This window comes from Apodemus sylvaticus, chromosome 22 (genome assembly GCF_947179515.1).
Source record: "Apodemus sylvaticus chromosome 22, mApoSyl1.1, whole genome shotgun sequence".
Lineage (NCBI taxonomy): Eukaryota > Metazoa > Chordata > Mammalia > Rodentia > Muridae > Apodemus > Apodemus sylvaticus.
In genome coordinates this window covers 56267165-56286988 of record NC_067493.1, presented here as the reverse complement: position 1 = coordinate 56286988, position 19824 = coordinate 56267165, and the positions used below count along the sequence as shown (strand labels likewise).

At 52.9% G+C, this 19824-nt stretch overlaps 1 protein-coding gene across 1 annotated transcript in view; it reads right to left on the bottom strand.

Moving 5' to 3' along the window:
* The window catches only part of Myo18b (myosin XVIIIB), a 191649-nt gene that overhangs the window by 152167 nt on the left and 19658 nt on the right, over positions 1-19824 (bottom strand). Inside the window, exons 12-15 of the mRNA XM_052167649.1 lie at positions 8125-8298; positions 5120-5210; positions 2324-2516; positions 1251-1331 (exon numbers count right to left, since the gene is read on the bottom strand). Of these exons, the coding sequence (XP_052023609.1) occupies positions 1251-1331; positions 2324-2516; positions 5120-5210; positions 8125-8298 (539 nt within the window). The remainder of the gene's footprint in view (positions 1-1250; positions 1332-2323; positions 2517-5119; positions 5211-8124; positions 8299-19824) is intronic.

Genomic DNA, 19824 nt, shown 5'->3' with positions numbered 1-19824 from the left:
TTTAGAGAGCATGAACTTCAGTCCAATAGCAGACATGGCATTTTAAAACTAGCCATAGTAACCTTCCGGGAAACCTGTGTGTTTGCACTGGTACATGAGGGAAGCCTGGTGACTAGAAAACAGTGGGCTGAGGGGTGATGGGCATGGGGCATGGAAACATCAGCCAGCCCCGGGTGACTGGGGCCCTGGGATGCCCAGAACTTGGTGCTCTGGTGGCCTTTCTATCTCCAAAGCTGGAGAAGGCAAGGGACACATCCAAGGTTCCAGGGGCAAAGCGTAGAGAACCCTTGGATGTCCTCACTGGGGCTAAGATGGACAGCTGGGTCATCCTCAGGAGAGGCCCTCAGAAGCCACAACTCAGGGCCCTTCCAGATAGACAGATAAGAAAGCCTGTAGTGAAAATAACTCTAGACCTTCTAACAGGAGTCTTGGCACAGAGCCACACCTTAGGACTGTGGAGGAAAAAGCTCCTCCTGGGGATGGTGGCACAGTGTGACCAGCAGGGGCCATGGCAACCATCCTTGGTCAGCAGGAGACAGGATGAAGGAGTACAACATGCCATCTCCTACAGCAGAAGCAGCACCACTGACAGGATGCTTCCGCTCACACCCAGTGACAACTGCTCTCTGTACACCACTTCCATGAGGTTATGCCTACTCAGAGAAACATGTTGTACCCACTTTGGAGAAGGACAGAGTGAGGCTGAGAGAAGCAAAAAGATGGGCTTGAAGGAATCCAAGACCAAACCGGCTAAGCCTGAACTGCTCTGTAGCCTCAGAACTTCCACACCAAAAAAGAGAAGGACGAAATAAATATATAAATAAGTAAATAAATCAGGGTCACAGGTCAAAGGTCAGAGGCAAGGGTGAGCCGAGGTGATGTGAGCTTGGGAGAGATGTCTGTGTGTGAGGCCTCTCCCACATACACCTGCCTGCCTCTGAGGTTGTTCCCTCCCTCAAGCCTCTGCATCTTCAGCAGAATCCTGATGGCTTCAGGTGGGAGTTGCTGGAGCCCCTGACAAGGCCTCTGATCAGCTCATGCATGTCTGTCATAAGGTTGTTCTTCAGAACAGAGCTGAGTCTGTTGGGTCACAGGCCCAGGGTGTTTCCATGTCCACACCCCACACCCGTCAACATCTCTACCCATCCCTGGGGGATCCAGGTGCACAGAGCCTGGAGAGAGGGCATCTCAAAGCATTGTGTATGCTGTGGTTTCATGAGAGAGTCCCAAGTTCCTGGGTCCCTTCTTACCTGAGAGGGGTTCTGATCCACTACAGCCACTGTAGTTCCCGGGGAGGACTCTGGGAGGTCAAAGGGCACAGGAATGCCTTCCTGAAATTCGTGGGAAGTAACCATTAATCCCCTCTGTAAGCTCAGTGGTTGGGAAATGGAGGGAAGGCTCCCTCACTAGTAAGTAAGCCTTTCTTTCAGAGTTTGTTTTAAAACTGTCGTAAAATGTGCATGTACCCAGAAGTGGCCCACAGGCGCCAGTGCCACAGCCAGACCAAAGAGACGTACGAGCAATAGCAAAAAGGTCTCTGGTGCCAAGGATTCAAGGCAGTTTATTCTATAGATGTACTATCCCCACTGATAACAGATATACAAGTATCGGTCTTGGTTTTCCATGGAATGAAATCAAGGGTCAGAGAAGGTGGTTCAGTTTTCTAAGGCCACACAGCCAATCTGCCAGAGTTAGAGTCAGGCTCTCCAACCCATAATTACTCATGTCTGATCCATGCTGGGCGCAGCCCAAGGAATGACTGGGATTCCTGCACCGGTTATACGACAGAGAGCAAGATGGCTGCATCTGTCACCTGCCCTGGGCACTTGCTGGAAGAGCACCTGGGGTCCCAACCTTGTTGTCACCCAGCTGGTGGACACACAGGGTGGTCATCTCTCTTAGTTGTCTACTGTGGCTTGTATATTCCTCTGTGCTGATGGCTTGAGTGTGTCTCCTCAGAAAGCCAGCATGGGAATATAAAGAAAGGGACCTTTCAGAGGCAACTGCGCCCTGGGCGGCTCACAAGTAAAATGGCTTATGGGGTGTAGCTCAGAGCATATACCTGTTTCTCTGTTAGAAATGGCTGCTGTCCTCCAGAGGGAGCGCTCAGCCTTGTGTCTGCACACAGCAGCGGCTCCTGAGGGGCTGTCTGCCCCAAGGCAGAGGTAGAGGAAGCCACGTCTGAGGCAGCAAGGCGCTCTGTAGGCCAATCAGGCCACCTAGGGTGGAGCTCCACACCCCCATACCCCCATACCCCCCCACCCCCACACGCCCCCCACCCCCGTGCACAGGCCTGGGAGGCCCCAGCCCAGCTGACACACACCTCTTTGTATCTCTCCAGAGTAGAGACAAAGGTCCTGTGGTAGAACAGCAGCTGCAGACGTTCCTGGGCATAATTGTAACACAGCTCCTGGAAGGTGGCCGCCCGGTCCTTGCCCTGGTGCCGAGGATTTTGAAAGCCTGGAGTGTCGACCACCATGATGGAAGCCATAGAGAGATGGTGGGAGGAGAAGGATCTGGGGAGAGAGCGAGGGGCTCTGAGCTAACATGGTGTCTGCTGGGTCAAGCCTCTCCCAGAACAGAGTCAGAGAAACTAGGGCAGCATTGTAAGGGGACTTGGCTATCTGGCTTCAAATCTAAGCTCACCATTTACAGGCTGTGTGGCCCGCTGACCCCACCCCAGGCCAGTTACTTAACCTCTCTGAGCATAACTTTCCCCAGCTATAAAATGGCAACAGGGGTGAGCTGGTCCCCTGCTGTGGGAAAGGAAACAGGGTTTAAGTGTCGGTGTCAGCCAGATGCAAGGCTTTCAGCAAATGTGACTGCTCCATCAGGAACCAAGTCAGAAGCCGCCTGATAGCGTCCCTCTCTTTCCCCGGGGCACACCACAGTTGAAAAACCACTTTGTGTATGTTTTATAGAGTTGCTTTTCTTTTCTTTTCTTTTCTTTTCTTTTCTTTTCTTTTCTTTCTTTTCTTTTCTTTTCTTTTTTTTTAAGCTTTCACCCCCTCGGATGTTTCCAATGCTTCTGTCTAGCCTGGGCTACTTTAATCAAAACACAAAACAGGATAGAAAAATTCTGAAGCAGTCCCTAGCAGGCCGCCATCCCACTCTGCAACAGAGAGGCTGTGTGTCTCTGGGGAAAGGCCTGACCTCTCTGATGCTCAGCTGTGAGGTGATTAAAGGTGGAAGCTAGCTCCAAAGGCTTCTGGGAGAACAGGGCGTTACAGCCCACACCCATTGCCGTGACTATGCAGCTCAGCCTGCGATTGGTGCTCAGCCACACCCCCAGCTTTAGCACCACCGGCAGCATCTGCAGTCAGAGCTAGAGGACTTGCTTTGGACCTCAGTTCTCGCTTCTGTCTGTGAAGATTGTTTTCTGTCTATAAAGCAGGGTCAAGCAGGACAGCCGCCCTGGAGGCCACCGTGAGAAGAGGCGAGGTTGGAGAGGCAGGTACCTGCTGGAGCCCATAACCAGCCTGGTGACCTTCCCGCTCATCAAAGCCTCTATGGTAGGAATGCTGGCCTGCCATCCAGGAGAAGCGGCCTCTGCCTCAGTTCTCGCCCAGCTCTGGGCACAGCCCTCCCTTCCTCTAAACACAATGATCCCTGCCTTCTAGATAAGGCCTCTGTGCCTCCAAAGGATGGTAATTACTCAGAGATAGAGGGAGTTGATTCCAGGCCCGGGTGACTGGAGATCCCGGCTGCTGGGTTGGTTGCTACGGCAGCAGTTCATCCCTTAACAGGATTCAGAATTCTAATTATGCCGTGAGCTCATGCAGAGAGGAGGACCCCCTCCCCACGTTCCCCCAGGCCAAGCTGGAACTGCTCAGTCAGTGGGTTTCTGAGGAGGCTGGGCTCAGGGCAGCCCTGGACTGCCACCCACAGGCTACCCTACCATTCCGTCCTTCTCCAATGCTCAGCAGGAGAGGTTAGAAAAATCAATGACAAGGGCCTCTGGAAGGCAGCAGTGGATGGTAGCATCTTGCTGGATGACTCCTCCCACCCCACCCCACCCCCAGCCTCTCTCTGTCTCACCTGCACAGTGGGCTGCTGTGAGCAGCAAGCACCACAAGGCAGGTTGAATCACTGTGGCCATCCCCAGCCCTTAGCAGCTGTCCCTAAATCTGTAACTTTTATTAGTGGTGGTGGAACATGTGTGCATATGTGTGTGAGGGGGTGTGAACATGTGTGTGCACATGTGTTTGCATGCATGGGGTGTGAGCATGAATATACACATGTGTGCTTTGTGTGAGGGGTATGAACATGTATGTGCACGATTGTGTGCATGCATGGGGTGTGAACATGTACACATGTGTGCATGTGTGTGAGGGGTGTGAACATGTGTACGCGTGTGTATATGCATGGGATGTGAGCATGTGTGTGTACATGGGGTGTGTATGGGGTGTGAATGTGTATATGCACATGTGTGCACTGTGTAAGGGGTGCAAGCATGTATGTGCATGACTATGTACATGCATGGGGTATGAACACATTGTGCATGTGCGTGCACATATGTGAGGCATGAATGTGTGTGCACGTGTGTGCATGGTATGTGTGTGTGTGTGTTTGTATGTACATATAGAAGCCAGAGGTTCTTGTCATATGTCATCTGCCATTTCTCTTCTCCCGGCTTTTGAGGCAGGGTTTCTCACCGAACCTGGAGCTCAGTGCTTTGGCTTGCCAAATGATCTGCCTGCCTTTACCCTCACCCCCAGCGCTAGTATTATAGATGTGTGCCTCCCTGCCTGGCCCTTTCAGGTGAGTGCTGGGCTCTGAGCTTTGTCCCTTTGGCTTTAGTGGGGAGAACTGTGCCCACTGCACTGTGCTCTCAGTCACCACTGTTGGCATTTTCATAGTGAGAAACTCATTTCAATGAACTGCTTGCTTCTTCTAATGTCACAGTAAGTCCCGAGGAAGCGGCCACTTTAGAGTTCTAGGAACCAGATTGGTAAAGGGACTTGTGAAGTCACACAGCAAGGGTGGCGTTTAAGCTCAGCTCTGCCCACCTTAGAAGCCCTTCCTCTGTTCAAAATGTGCCACTCTGCAAGATGCCCCTGGTTCGTTCCCACTAAGCACAGCAAGATGCCTGGCCTCAGCCAGACAAGGACACTGTTACCTGTTGATGAGGGAGACCACAGCTGCGAAGAGTTCTTGGTACAGGCCAGAGGCCATCCCCTCCACACACTCCACACCTGTCATCTTCAGCCCTGGCATGGGGAGACAGAAAGGGACTGGTAACTGGAGGTCATGACCTCTCCAGGGGCCAAGGGCATCGATACCAAGTAGCCAGGGTCACCAGAGTGAGGAGGCACTCTGCTCAGACAATGTGCCCATAGTTAAGGTCAAGGTACAAACATCCATGGTCCGTATTATCTTAATCTATGTCTCCATTAAGAAGCTGGTGTGCCCTGAAGTGAGGAACCTTCTTAGGATGGGGCATAGCATGGAAACGTTCTTCTCCACAAGCAGTCACAGGCTCACACTTGAACTCGATTGCTTCACTCCTAAGATTTTACTCAGATGAGATGTTCTGAGAACCAGAGCAGTCTGGCTCACAGTATCCTCTGATTGTTTAAACTGGCCAGAATCACTTTGCTACAATAACTTGGCCATCCAGGCAGAGCGAATGGCTGGATAACGGGACTCCGTCCATGCAGAGGCTCAAGTCAGGCACAGAACAGTGGGAGACGGCAGAGGGCTCCTCTCCAGTGCTAGCGGGTCTCAGACTTGACTGATGGCGGGGCCACAAACATGTTTCACTAGAGCAGCTGGCCTTGATGAGGCTGTGCATCAGGGAGTGGCCAATCACAGCTCTTGACCTTCCACCCAGTTCCCTTCACAGAATTAGAATTCATTTCCCCTCAAGACAAATACTTGTGCTTGCACATTCTAGACAGCCTGCCCACTGCTACTCCCAAGCTTTCCCTATCCCTCCTTTATCTCCATCCCCACCCTGGGCTGTTGCTAGGCAACCTGCAGCCTCACAATATTGATCTGAGGCACACAAGTCCCCTGTCTGCTTAATGTCTGTCTCCAAGACCTTTGCTAGACAGACCAACTGAGACTCAAGAAGCGCTGTCTGTCTGTCTTTCTGGCCTGTGTACTTTGCACTTGTCTTTTCATGCATGGGGCACACATCCATATGCATGCACAGTGCTCATCTATGCACTCATGCTATATACAAGCATCTGTGTATGTGTGTGTGCATATGCAAACATGCAGTTCATGTGTGTGGTGTGCTACAAATGAGAGGAGACAGCAGAGCACAGGCCCATGTATACACTTATGTGCATGCCTGTGTATTTATTTAGGTGCATGCCCGTGTATGTATGTGTACATCCATGTATTTATTTATGTGCATGCCTGTATATGTATTTATGTGCACACCCATGTATATATTTATGTACACATTCGTGTATACACTGTACTTATGAAACAGAAGAATCGTCCACCTTAGTGGAAGATAGACTACTCCCAGGACTCCCAGGACAAAGAGGCTCCTCTCCTGGAGTTAGGTCAAACAACCCCCATTATCATCACGAGCCCTGCTGTCTGACAAAGTGCTGCTTCCTGAGAGTTTGCAGGCTTCCCCAGGGTCCTGATCACCTCCATATTCTGCAGGCACAGCCTCAGGACCCAGCAGACATGCTCTAGTGAGTGCAGACCTCTCGCCCAGCTGCTCAGGCCCAATCCAAGATGCCCCTTGGGCTTTCTGTGTCACCTCAGTGTCTACCGCAGACCCAGCATTTGCCACCCCATTCCACTCCCACTGCCATGTTTCTGGTCCAGTGTGTTGCCTCTCATCTAGTGACTGTGTACGCCTGTGTGATGGGGTGGTGCTACATGTTCATGTAAGTGTGTGCATGCACACATTAGGGTGTGCATATACAAGTGTGTGAGAGTGCTGCATGCATGTGTCTGTGTGTGTTGGGGTTACATAATATATATAATGCACACATACAGGTATGTATGCACATGTGTGTATATGTATGTATACATGTGCATGTATATATTTGTGTGTGTGCATGTGTGTGAGTGTGTACATATGTATGTGCATGTTAGTGTGTGTAAGTATTTGTCAATGCATGTGTGCATGTGTGTGAGTACATGTAGATGTGTGCATACATATATGTATCTGCACATTTATGTGTGTGCATGCTTGCATGTGTGAGTGTGTATGTGTGTGTATATTGCATGTTTGTGTGTGTACATGTGAGTATGTGCACATCTGTGTATGTGCGCATGTTTGTGTGTATACATGTGTGTATGTGTATTGTATGTGCATGTGTGCATGTGCCTGTTTGTACATGTTTGTGTGTACATGTGAGTATGTGCACATTTGTGTATGTGCACATGTTTGTGTGTGTATACATATGTGTATGTGTATTATATGTACATGTGTGCATGTGCATGTTTGTGTATATATGCCTATTTGTGTATATATGCATATGTGTTTGTGTGCATGCCAGAGGGTGACATTGGCACCGCACTCCATCACTTCCTGCCTCACTCTTTGACACAGGCCTCTCAGTGAGCTGGAACTCTCACAGTAGCTCCCTGGTGAGTCTCCCCGTCCTCTGTCCTCGGTGCTGACTGCACTGCTCAGGTTCCCATGCTTGCACGGCAGGAGCTCTCCCCACTGAGTCACGCCCCGGCCTCGCCTGTGATTCTACAGGTTCTCAGCTTCTCCCTCTTAGGCGCTGGTCAGCTTCCCTGGGTGCCCTGCATCTTCTCCCCATCTTCTCCTCAGCACAGCAGCCTTGATCTCATCGCTCTCACACGTAGGTCTGCCTCCCCTGCCTGCCAAGATCTCACCAGCACAAAGCCCTGGGTGCTGCCTGAGTGTCCCATCTTCCCACGAGGAGGACCCTCCCGGGGCTCAGCGGCCTCCTTGCTTCCTGACCAGAGTGAACCGCTTGACCATAAACACCAGACAGGGAGGAATGAGTTCCTTATCCGTTAATGCAGGCTAGCCCTGGCACTCGCACATGTGTGCAGGACACTCAAAGGAAGTCTTAAGGAACACAAGAAAACACAGGAAAGCATGAGGCACAGCTGCCAGTGCATCCCCAGCAAGATCTGCCCCCTCCCCATAGTGTAGCATTGAGGGCTCGATGATACCTGCGCAGGCTTCGTTGTCCTGCTGGCCCTGGCGCCGCGGCCCTGACGTCATCTGCTGGATAATCTGCCGGAGGTGGTGCTTGAAGGTGGCGGTGTTCAGTTCCTCGTAGTCGCAGCCCAGGGCTTCAGCGGCGTGGTTGGCCCACTCGAACCGCATGAACTGCTTCCGGCCCACTGCACAGAGGATGAGGAAGAGATAAGGGGTGAGATTCTGGGCACAGGGCACATGTATACACATGTATGTATTTATGTGCATGCCCATGTGTGTATTTATGTGCATGCCCATGTGTGTATTCATGTGCATGCCCATGTGAGTATTTATGTGTATACCCATGTATTTATGTGTACACCCATGTATTTATTTATGTGTACTCCCATTATGTACTTATGTGCATACCCATGTATGCATTTATGTGCACGCCCATGTATGTATTTATGTGCATATCCATGTATGTATCTATGTGCTCGGCTGTGTATTTATTTATGTGCAAGCCCACTACCCTTTCACCCCTGCCTGCCCACTCAACCACACAGCCACTTCCCCAGTTACCCAGCTACACATCCAATCAACCACCCATATGTTCAGCCCATGTTTACTGAGAACCTTTGACGTGAGAACAAGTCACGGAGCTTACACGGAAAAGGTTAAGTAAAAGTCACAGAGGAACCGTCCCACAAGAGGATGTGAAGTCATTTCTAAAGTGCCATCATGTTGAGAGAGTGAGGAGGGATGGTGATAGGGCTCGGCAGGTGAAGGGCTTGCCACCAAGCCTGAAAGACCAGAGTTCGATCCCCAGGACCCTCAAGGGAGACTGAGAGGACTAAGTCCTGCAGGTTGTCTGTGCACACCACACAAAGAAAGAGATGTTTTCAAATTATTTTAAATTACATGACAAACAGGAATGTAGTCAGCCAGAAATCATGACGGGGCAAGGAGCTGACATTTTCCAAATTCCCTACAGTAACTGTGTGCTGCTGTTGTGACCTAAATACAAATAACTGACTAATTAAAACAAATCACAATGAGCTCCTTTCAAGGGTCCTGTCTTCTTGCAAATGTGTTTCTTTCTCTGAAACAGAATCGATGGCTACCCTGCAGGCTGCCAGGGCCCAGTGGGCCACATATACAACCAAACAACCAGTCTCGGGGTGAAATGAGAACCCTGGGGGAGATTCTGCCCGAGACTTTAATCAGCACCATCCAGGGAGCCTGGCAAGTAGCAGTGGCTTGCTGGGTGCTCCCGTGTGCCGGCTACACAGAGATGCTCATGCAGACACCACTTCCCAGTGGTGGTGAAGCTGAGACTTAGGGGAGTCAGTCAGAAATGACAACACCTCTGGTGATGGTGGTGAAGGTGATGATGATGGTGGAGATGGTGATGATGGTGATGGTGGTGAAGGTGATGATGATGGTGGAGATGGTGATGATAATGGTAGAGATGGTGATGATGGTGATGGTCATGATGGTGATGATGGTAATGATAATGGTGGTGGTGGTAATGGTGATGATGATGGTGGAGATGGTGATGATGATGGTGGAGATGGTGATGATGGTGATGGTGGTGATGGTGATGATTATGGTGGTGATGGTGATGATTATGGTGGTGATGGTCATGATGGTGATGGTCATGATGGTGATGATGGTAATGATAATGGTGGTGGTGGTAATGGTGATGATGATGGTGGAGATGGTGATGATGATGGTGGAGATGGTGATGATGATGGTGGAGATGGTGATGATGGTGGTGGAGATGGTGATGATGATGGTGGAGATGGTGATGATGGTGATGGTCATGATGGTAGTGATGATGGTGACGGTGGTAATGGTGGTAGTGATGATGACGGTGATCGTGTCAACAATGAGGGCTGTGGCTAAACTTTACTAACCTTACCTGGTTGAAAATGCTTTATATTTTAAGTTCTCCTTGCTTGGAACCTGGGAGTCAATCTGCGATCCCACATGTTGCACAGGGAGAGAGCTTGACTTGTGTTAGTACCCTGCCCGCCCCCACCCCCCCTGTTTGCCATCACTATTAAATCTTCACGTGTGTTCCAGTGCTATTACCCATTTATGCTCTCCTTGAGGATTTGAGACAAGTCTCACTATTCGGCCCGGTGACCTGAGCTCACTGCATAGCCTGAATTCGGTCTCCCCATGACCACCGCCATCTCACATGACAGTGCTGTGGACATGGGTGGCCACTGTCACTTAGAGATGACAAAACAGATTCAGAGAATCTCCGTACAAGAGAGAGCCACTGAGTGACCGAACCCACACCCCCTGAAGCCCACCGGTCCTTCAGATGTCACCCAGCACATCCTTAAGACCCAGGTACATGGCCCCTGACGTGAACTGAGTCATCTATTTCTCTCAGACAAACACATGTAAAGGGAAACATAGTTCCCCATCTCAGATGAGAACTGTCGCCTGTCACAAGAGAGAAGTAGAAACACACACAGCACAGCGCCGGCAGGCCATCAGATTCTAATTAGAGCCGTTTCCTCCTTGGCCGAAGCTGGCTCTCTCTTTGTTAAAAAGGGAGCTGAGTGGGCACTGGAGAGGAGCCGGATGGCCCATTACCCCTGGATGAGACCAGGCAGGGGACAGGAGGGGGCTGGGAACACACTAACAGGAGCTGACTTCCCCACTGGTGTCTCGTCCACACTGCCCCGACTCACACCACCGTGCACATCTGCCCTGGAGTCTCTGCCCCCTACCCCACCCCATCCCACCCCACCCCTTGCAGCGACCTGCAGAGTCTCACAGAACAGGTGAAGCTGAGGAGGAGGAGGATGGCAGCAAGGCCTCTGGGAGGAGCAACGGAAGGCCTGTTGGGCTCTGCACTTCCTCCCAGCCTGCTGGGACATTTTCAGGGTCTGTCAAGGGGCCTCCAGCCAGCGAAACCAAAGTGGGGGCTTGGCCAGTAGCATCGGTGCTGAACCAAACTCCTCTGCCTTGGCTCAGACAGGGGCAGCGGCCCCACCCATCCCAGGAAAGCCAAGGACTCAGAGGAGCCACCCAATGGGAGAGAGAAGGCTCTGGCTAAGACCACAGTTTCAGATCCCAATTTCCACCACTGCCATTCCTAGACGACCACTACCCACTACTCAAGCGCAACTACGACCTGTGACGTGTTGTGGGAGTTCCCACGATCCCTTTAGGCTCAAGCACTGGGTGGAGAAGGCAGCACATTGCCGCCACTGCGTTTCCACCTATAAACTCCAGGGGGCGCGCTTTGCCAGGCCCTGGCAGTGCTAGGCGCCCAGAGGCAGATCTGTCAGCTGCTTCAGGAAATGGTGATCTGGTCTTACACCAGGGAAATGCCAGCATTGGGAGTCAGCGTACCCTCTGGGGGCCTTCAGTTGACTAAAGCTACTTCTCTACTGCAATGGGGTGGTGGGTTTTCCCTGTGTCTGCTACTAACCCCCTCCAGGGACACTGCTGTGTTCCTCAGAAGGCCCCCACCACGGCTGGGCTGGGGGGCACACCCCAGCCTCTGGAGGAACAGGGACATACCTCCGTGAGGTTGTCAGTTAGCAGTCATGGCAGCGGTTGAGATTTGTGTGGGACTTATGTGGCGGGAGCTCTGCTGGGCCTCATCCTGTGGATGCCCGCAAACCCTCCAGGAGAAGGTGACCACGACACATGGTCGTTTCCTGTCTGCTGTGCTACAAGAAGTGAGCAGGAGCCTGGCCAGGCCCTGTGTGGCAGCTGTCCCACTAGTCTGTCTTCCATGGACGCCGAGGGCTCGTTACTGTCACCATGTTCCTACCTTAGACCCCTGATAAGCCACCCATGGAGGGAGCAGATAAGCGGAATGGTCAGCTCTGGTCACTCTGTCCCTTCCTTCCCGCCAAGACTTGGAAGAGAGAGTGTATGAGCGCTGCTCTACCTGGAGGAGGCGGCCGGCTGGCCCCTCAGCCCGCCATCAGGACAGCGAGACATCACGCTGAAGTTAAAAACAAAATGGAGCTGGGCAGAGGGTTGGGAAGGGGCTGTCGGAGAGAGAAGACAGAACTAGTTCTAACAGGGGCAAGGTGTGTCTCTCCCTGCCCCTAGCCTGCTGCAGGGGGCTGCCCACATTCGCTGGATGCTCTTCTAAAGCTCCAGAAGCTATGTCTGGAATGTCCCCAAGTGCAGAGGTCATTCCCCCCACTAAATGTTGGACTGACAACCATTTCTTGGGTTTCTGCTAAAAACCAAAACCCCTATGTAGCCAGGGGACAGGCAGCCCCACCCTTGCTCCCCAGATCTCAGCTAGGCCCTTCCGGCACCTTTAGGTTCGCATCACGCATGTACCTGTGTCCTGGAACAGCTGCTGCAGCATCTTCCCCTCAGCAAGCCAAGGAAAGGTTCCAGAGAGGTCACCCACCCATGATCACAGTCACCAGTGTCTAGCTGGGTTTCCCTTTAAATGATGGTGGTCTAGGAATATGTCCAGAAAGGAAGCCAACCTCTCGGCAAGCTGCCGTCTGTCCTGCTGCTTATCTTGTCCCCGACTCCCAACCCCAGAGGCTACCTGCATGTCTGAGTGAGGCCAGGCTTACACCATCAGCCACCTAGGCAGGGCAGAGCTGACTCAGTGATTCCCAGTGGCATTAGAGGTGTGGAACAGGGCAGGGTGGCCTCAGAGTTGGGTGTCTGTCTCCCCTAAGTTCATCTAACATACTACAGGAAAAGGAGGCTCCTTGGGGTACAGACATGGCCCAGTCTGTAAAGACAGGGCATGAGATTGAGTCCCCCAGAACCTACAAGAAAAAGACACGTTTATCAGCACGTAATCCCAGATCGGAGAACCAGAGACAGAAGCCTGCAGCTTGCTCAGCCAACGTGGAATGTCCCAGGTACAACAAGAGGCCGTGTTTCAAAATACAGGGTGGAAAGAGACCGAGGAAAGCAGCCGCTGTCTCTTCCCAAGTCACACACTGAGGAAACCCATCCCTGCGTCCTACCCCTGCCTGGCTAAGTGTCATCGCTGCGGGACATCTCGGGGCTTTCAAAACTGCTTTTGTGAGTCTCCAGCAAGGGGGGGGGGCTCTTTTTAGAGAGAGATGTTTTCACAGAGCCTGCAGCACTTCCCAGGTCCCATCAGGACACTGCTCTGGGAAATTCTGGTTCAGCTGAAAGAGCCCACATGGATACTCTGTCTCCAGAGCCACTAGGCAGACAACACTCAGAGAGGACTGAGAGGGGGAAGGGCAGGAGTGAGGGCACATCCTGAGGTTGCAGAGTCTGGGACTCAAATCTACCTGCAGAGGCAAGGTTTGTAAGGGCGAGGGGGAGGAGGAAGGAGAGGGAGGAGGGAGAGGAAGGAGGTCAGAGAAGGGAGGAGGGAGACTGAGGAGGACAGGAGGGAGGGAGGAGGGAGAGGGAAGCAGGGGGTGGAGACAGAGGGAGGGGAACAACAGAGGAGGGAGGGAGAAGGAAGCATGAAGAGGGAGAGGGAGGACAGAGGAGGGAGAGAGGAAGGAGAAGGAGGAGGGAGGGGGAGGACAGAGGAGCAAGAGAGGAAGGAGAAGGAGGAGGGAGAGGGGGCGGGAAGCATGAGGAGGGAGAGGGAAGAAGAGGACAGAAGAGGGAGGGAAGAGGGAGAGGGAGGAGGGCAGAGAAGGGAGGAAGGAGGGAGGAAGAGGGAGAGAGGGAAAGAGAAGCAGGGAGGGGGGAGGAGAGGACAGAGAAGGGGGGAGGAAGGAGAGAGCGTGCACACAAGTCAACAATGGCGCAGCTATTGTCCCTGCGCACCGTGGGTTCAATTGCTATCAATTACCGTGACCTCCTGCATTTATTAATAACCGAGTTATTCCTCCTTCCAACAATAGCTGAGCTGTTCCTGAATTACTCAACATTATGGGACTTATTTATAATGCCAGAGCATCTGGCGCCCACTGCCTCACACAGAAATTTACAATTCTGAAGCCCGAGAAGAGACAGAGGCCACCTGCAGGGAGGAGATAAGCTGTGGCTGCCACACGAAGGAGTTGGCTCTGGAGACACAGCGACACAGCGCGCTGGTTCAAATCCCACTCCACCACCGCCTGGTGCCCGTGATACCCTGAGACGTGAGGTTGACTGTCTGACCCCTGACCCTCAATTGCCGTCTTCCTCCAACCGAGGACTGCAGGGATCAGAGGAGAGCGTGTGTGGAGATGGAGCAAGGCTGTGGGCGTCTCGGCTCCACACCCAAGCCGTGATCTGCCCAGCCCCCGAACCATCCACCCTCAGGAAAGAGAATCAGAAGCAAAATGTCAACAAAGAATCCAGAAACTAGGTCTCTGTCCAGAAGGGCAGTCACAGGCACCATGGGAAATGCCCCACTCCCACTCTTAAAGAGCTTCCCGTTTCTTAGGGATCCTACCTGAGGCTGTCTACGGTCCCGCCCACCCACGTGGCTCCCTCTGCCTGCCTGGGAGGAAGCCCACCCCAGCATTATCTTTGCTGCTCACACATCGGCACAGAGAACCTTCTAGAAACTGCTGCTGAGTTCCACATGGCCCTGTAGGAACTGGCATCAGGCCTAAGGCTGTGCGTGGGGCAGCGATTGTACCTCCTGTTGTTCTAGGAGGTGACAGTCCCGTGGGAGATTCAGATGGGGTGACTTCAGACTGACCCCAGCAGGCTTGTTCGGGTGTAGGATCTCTCAGTCTCTAGTGTACCCTGCTGCACTGAGAATTCACAAGAGGAAGGTATAGTCCCTTGGGGGAAGTCTCCCACACTAACACAACCAAGACTTCAGGGTGTGGTGGCTGACAGGGCTCTTCATGGCTCCCACAGCGAGATTGTGGGAAGAACCGGAGGTCAGATGTCCTAAGATGGCAGCGGGACCAATAGCAGAGCTGTGAGTGACTTGCCCAAGGCCACACCGGGAGGGACTTCAAATGAGTACTTTTCAAACCAGCACCTTTCAGCAGCTAAGTGCTCTTTGCAACAGCAGGCTGCCTGGGTCACTCAACACAGCCAGAAACGACTTAATCACCACCATCACTGTTATGACCATAATCATCATAACCATCACCGCCCTCAGCATCACCACGACTGTGATTACCACCATCAGCGCCACCTCACAACCACCAACACCTCCATCAGTACCATCAGCAACGCTTTGCGTGGGAGTAAAATTGCTCAAGCAACCGCTAAGAGACATCAGCTTCCACTATTATTCAGAGAAACAGAGTCTAAAAGCACGGGGCCTTCCCTGACACACCGAACCCCAGATCCCCCACACTGCCACTTCCCCACTCACTCCCGAGGACTGGAGTTGCAGGGAGCTCTGCCTTCCAGCCCCAGACACTTCGGGGAGTTCATTTTTCAGAAACTTCTAATTGTTTCCATCCCAGAACAGCCATCCCAGCTTAATGAATGAATTCAATATGCTCAGAAAATGCAGAATAAATCCTCGCCTGTGGCCCAGAATAGGCCTGCTGCACAGCTGCTGGGCCAGAGGCCAAGCCACCCGCTGGGGCGGGGCGGACAGGCGCAGATTTGGCCTTGAGAAGCACGTGGGAAGAAGGGACAGGGAGGAGCTGGGCATCGGGAGCCCTGGGCTGGAGGACAGAGCGATGGAATCGCCCCCTTCCTCAGTCACGTGCCAGCCCACAGCTGTCCATCTACCGTGCCAGGGCGGGACTTTGGGTGGGAACCCAGACTCAGCATCACGGGGAGAAAGAGGATAAACCAGCTATGCGGACCCTGCGCACAACAAGTCCACAGCCTAGAGCAGAGCCCCCCTGACTGTGTCTCTTCTATAGGGTTAGTGCCCCTGGGCCAACCCAAGGCTGTGCCAGCTTGGAACTCTCCTCCCCCGAATCATCACTGAACTCACCACCGGCAATCCTAGCAGTGTGGAAAGACTGAGGTGGTGCCCTCGGGCAGCTGGGGGCCAGACAGCCTGTGAGCACGGGAGCGTGGAAGGATCGAAGTGGGGAGATGGCGCTGTATATAAGAGCACTTATTGCTCTTGCGAAGGACTTGGGTTCAGTTCCCAGCACCCCTGTGGACGCTCGCAGCTGTCTATAACTCCACTTCCAGAGCATCTGGTGCCCTCTTCCGGTTCCCTAGGGCACCAGGCGTGCATGAGATGCGGGCATACACACAGGCTAATGAGTCACACACATAAAATAACTGAAGCAACCAACCAAACCAACCAACAAAACAGCAACGGCAAAAGCGGTGAGAGAAGGAGGAGCGAGGGGAGAGGGAGAGTCAAAGTTTGGCTTTGGGGATGTGACAAGTGCTGTGACCAAACGGACTTAAGGGGAGGAAAAGGCATTGTTTGAGACACCGGCTCCCTCGAGGGCAGCAGGGCACGGGAGGTGGGGGAGATTTGCTCGTTGGTGCAGAATCCCTCTGTAGTGTTTCTGGTTCTCACAGACAGTAATTCTGAGCGGGCCACAGCGGTGAAAGAACTGAGGCAGACAGGCTAGTCGGAGCAAGGAAGCATTGCATTTGCCTAGACTTCCTGCCGTGCTTAGGGCCTCCGCAGCCTAGAGCGCCTTCACGCCTCCATGCCACCACACCTCCACACCTCCACACTACCACGCCTCCACGCCACCATGCCTCCATGTCTCCCTCCACACCTCCACGCCTCCACTCACCTCCTCCACCCCCCTCGCACTGACTCTGCCAATGTCTGCTAGAAGATGGGGTGCCGGGCACTTGTCGTTAGAAATCTCTGTGCAGCGACCCTCTCAGGGTCCCAAATTACAGCCCTATTCATTCAGGGCCTGACATCTTTACGACGACGGTGGCAGGGAGGTGGTGGTGGCCTTGCATGCCACTCCTTCCCCACCACAGCCCCACTAGGGCTTATATACGGCCGGACTATGTCATATATTAGGCAGTGGGTCAATGCCAAGCAGTCCGGGAAATTTAATGAAGGGCAAATAAATTAAAGACACTACCGGCCTTCACGGAGAAGAGGCCAAGCCACCTAAGCCGTAGACATGAGCGTCCCTCAGCCTGGCTGCCAGGCTGAATTCTAGATGCCACTGTACTCTCTGTACAGTGTTGAGGGTCAGCAGGGACAGTGACACCACTCCACTTTCTGTGGAGAGCAGCGAGGCCACAGGGTTTGGGGAATGTGCTGATAACAGGCACAAGTTCCCTCAGCAGGGCGGCCTTCCTACTGATGACCGTCATAGCTGGTTAAGGAGACCTGAGGGGCTGTAAATGGTCTGGTTAAACAGAGTCAGTCTCACAAGTGTGCTGGCGTGGGCATTACCATCACAGTTTACAGAGGACAGCACTGAGTCCCCAAGGACAGAGAATCAATCACCTTAGCTGAGGAGGTCCGACTGGTCCCAGGAACACCCACAGCCTCCGAACACCCATTCTGTTCAGGTCAACCTCCCGAACAGTGTTGTTGGGGGCATCAGACCGTTAGACCGAACCAAGGAAAGACTCCTACAGGAGAGGGTGGTTCTCCAAGATCCCAGAATGCACCTTGGCCTGAGGACAGCCAGACAGACTCAAGGAAACTGTAGAGGCAGTTCCCAAGGTCAGCACCTCCGAATGCTGCTGGTTTTGGCATCACAGAACATCTCTGAGCCTTGGTATCTGGAGCTCAGGTCTCCATGCTTACATGTCAATCACTTTGCCAACCGAGCCACTCCGCAGCCACGGCTCATTTTACAGGAAGAAAACGGAGGCATCTCCACAGCGACCTCTGAACTCACATGCGCTGCACACGGCACAATTTTCAGGAATCCGGCAGACACCTCTCAGTTAAGAGCGTCAGTGAAAACTGTCCCACTCGGTCATCTCACAAACCCCACATCCAGGCATGAGACCTCCCACATCTCCCCACCCAGACCACGCTGGTTTCAACTAGCAGGATCCGGGCTTCTGAAGCAGGCCAAGGAGGCAGAGTCGGGATCCTTGATTAATGAAAATGAGCCTAATATATTTCAGAGCGATCTGTTATGACACAAAGCAGAGACGTTTACACATGACTGTGGATTTTTAATAGCTGATTCTAGAACAACCCATTATGAAATCTTCCAAAGCAGAAAAATACGGTAAATCACAGGGCAGGGCTTCCGAGCAGACCGACAGCGGCCCTCCATAAAATAATGTGGGGGGTTGGGTAGGAGCGGGAGGCAGGAGGAATTACTGCCGTAATCGTGAGTTAATAAAATATTTATAGGCATGGATTTCTCTCTTATCATCCTGGGCATGACCACATCAGGGAAGCCCCTGAGTGCACATCGGAGGGGATCCCCACCTGTCCCAGGAGGAGAGGGAGTTTAGCTGAGCCCCTCCTTACCATGGCTTTACACGGCAAGCCCTGTGGTCTCCTCTGCAGCTGGAGGCAAAGAATACTCAATTGTCATGGGAAGACAGGGTGGGGTGTCTGCTGGACTGGTCCACAGTTGCCACTACCTTCTCTACCCTCTCCTCTTCCTCCTCTTCCTCCTCCTCTTCCTCCTCCTCCTCCTCATCATCATCATCACCATCATCATCATCATCATCATCACCATCATCATCACCATCATCATCATCACCACCATCATCAACAGCATCTACCTCCTCCTCTGCTGGACTGGTCCACAGTTGCCACTACCTTCTCCTTTTCCTCCTCTTCCTCCTCCTCATCAACACCACCACCACCATCATCATCACCATCATCATCACAGCATCTACCTCCTCCTCATCCTAATCTTCCTCCTCACCCACCTCCTTCTCACCGACCACCTTCTCCTCTTCCTGTTGAATCTGTCCGAGGGAGCCTCCTTCAAGCAGCCCTCCCCATTGAGTACAGCCTGGAGCTGACAGTCAAGGAGTCCTGGCCTATCAGGGCCAAGAGTTAGCCATGAACTCCGGGTAACTGCCTCCTCCACCCTGTTGAGCAGTGTTCTTAGAAGCAACAGAAAGGGGTTTGAGAACCCAGAAGGCAATGCACATGGCGGCAGAGAAGGGGACAAGGTGACACCACCACGGGGATACGCCAGAGCCACAGAGTGGATGGGAGAGCCTCCCTAGAGCCTTCATGGGACATGGCTGCAGGAAGCCTGCTCCAGACTCCTGGCAGCCAGCACTGAGAGGGGGGCGCTTGGGCTCCTGTTATCTGTGTCATCAAGATGGCGGACATCTGGCACAATGCCACAGCAGGAGAGACAAGAAGCCATTGCAGCAGACCAAGCACACGCGTGTAAAGTGCTCGCAATGAGGAGCGAGACCAGAGCATCTGTAAGAGGAAAGGATGGGGCAACGATGCCAGAACCACAGAGGCACAGGGATGAGACACTCCCATCAAGCTGTCAATCACAGACCATGAGCACTAATGACAGAGCCCAGCATGTGTGGCAGGACAGCTGTTCATCACATGGGCAGCCTCTGCTCAGAGCCTAGGGCTGCTCTGACCAGCAGAAGCCACTGGCAAGTCAAAGTCGCTAAAATCACATTCAACCCACTGGAGAGACGGCTCAGTGTGCAAATCCCTGCTGCACTAGGAGGAGGACCTGAGTTCAATCCCTGGCACACATGTGTGTGAGCCGGGCATAAAGGCCTGCTGCTAACCCAGAGCTACAGAGGCAGAGACAGGAGGGTCCTCGGGTGCCTCAGCCAGCCTGCTCTGACCAGGCAGCCTCACACCAGTGAGACCCTGTCTGAAAACCCAAGGAGAGCATCTGAGGAATCAATCTTAAGGTTTCCTCTGTCCCTCCCCACCTATATGCATAGACGTATTACCCACACATACATAG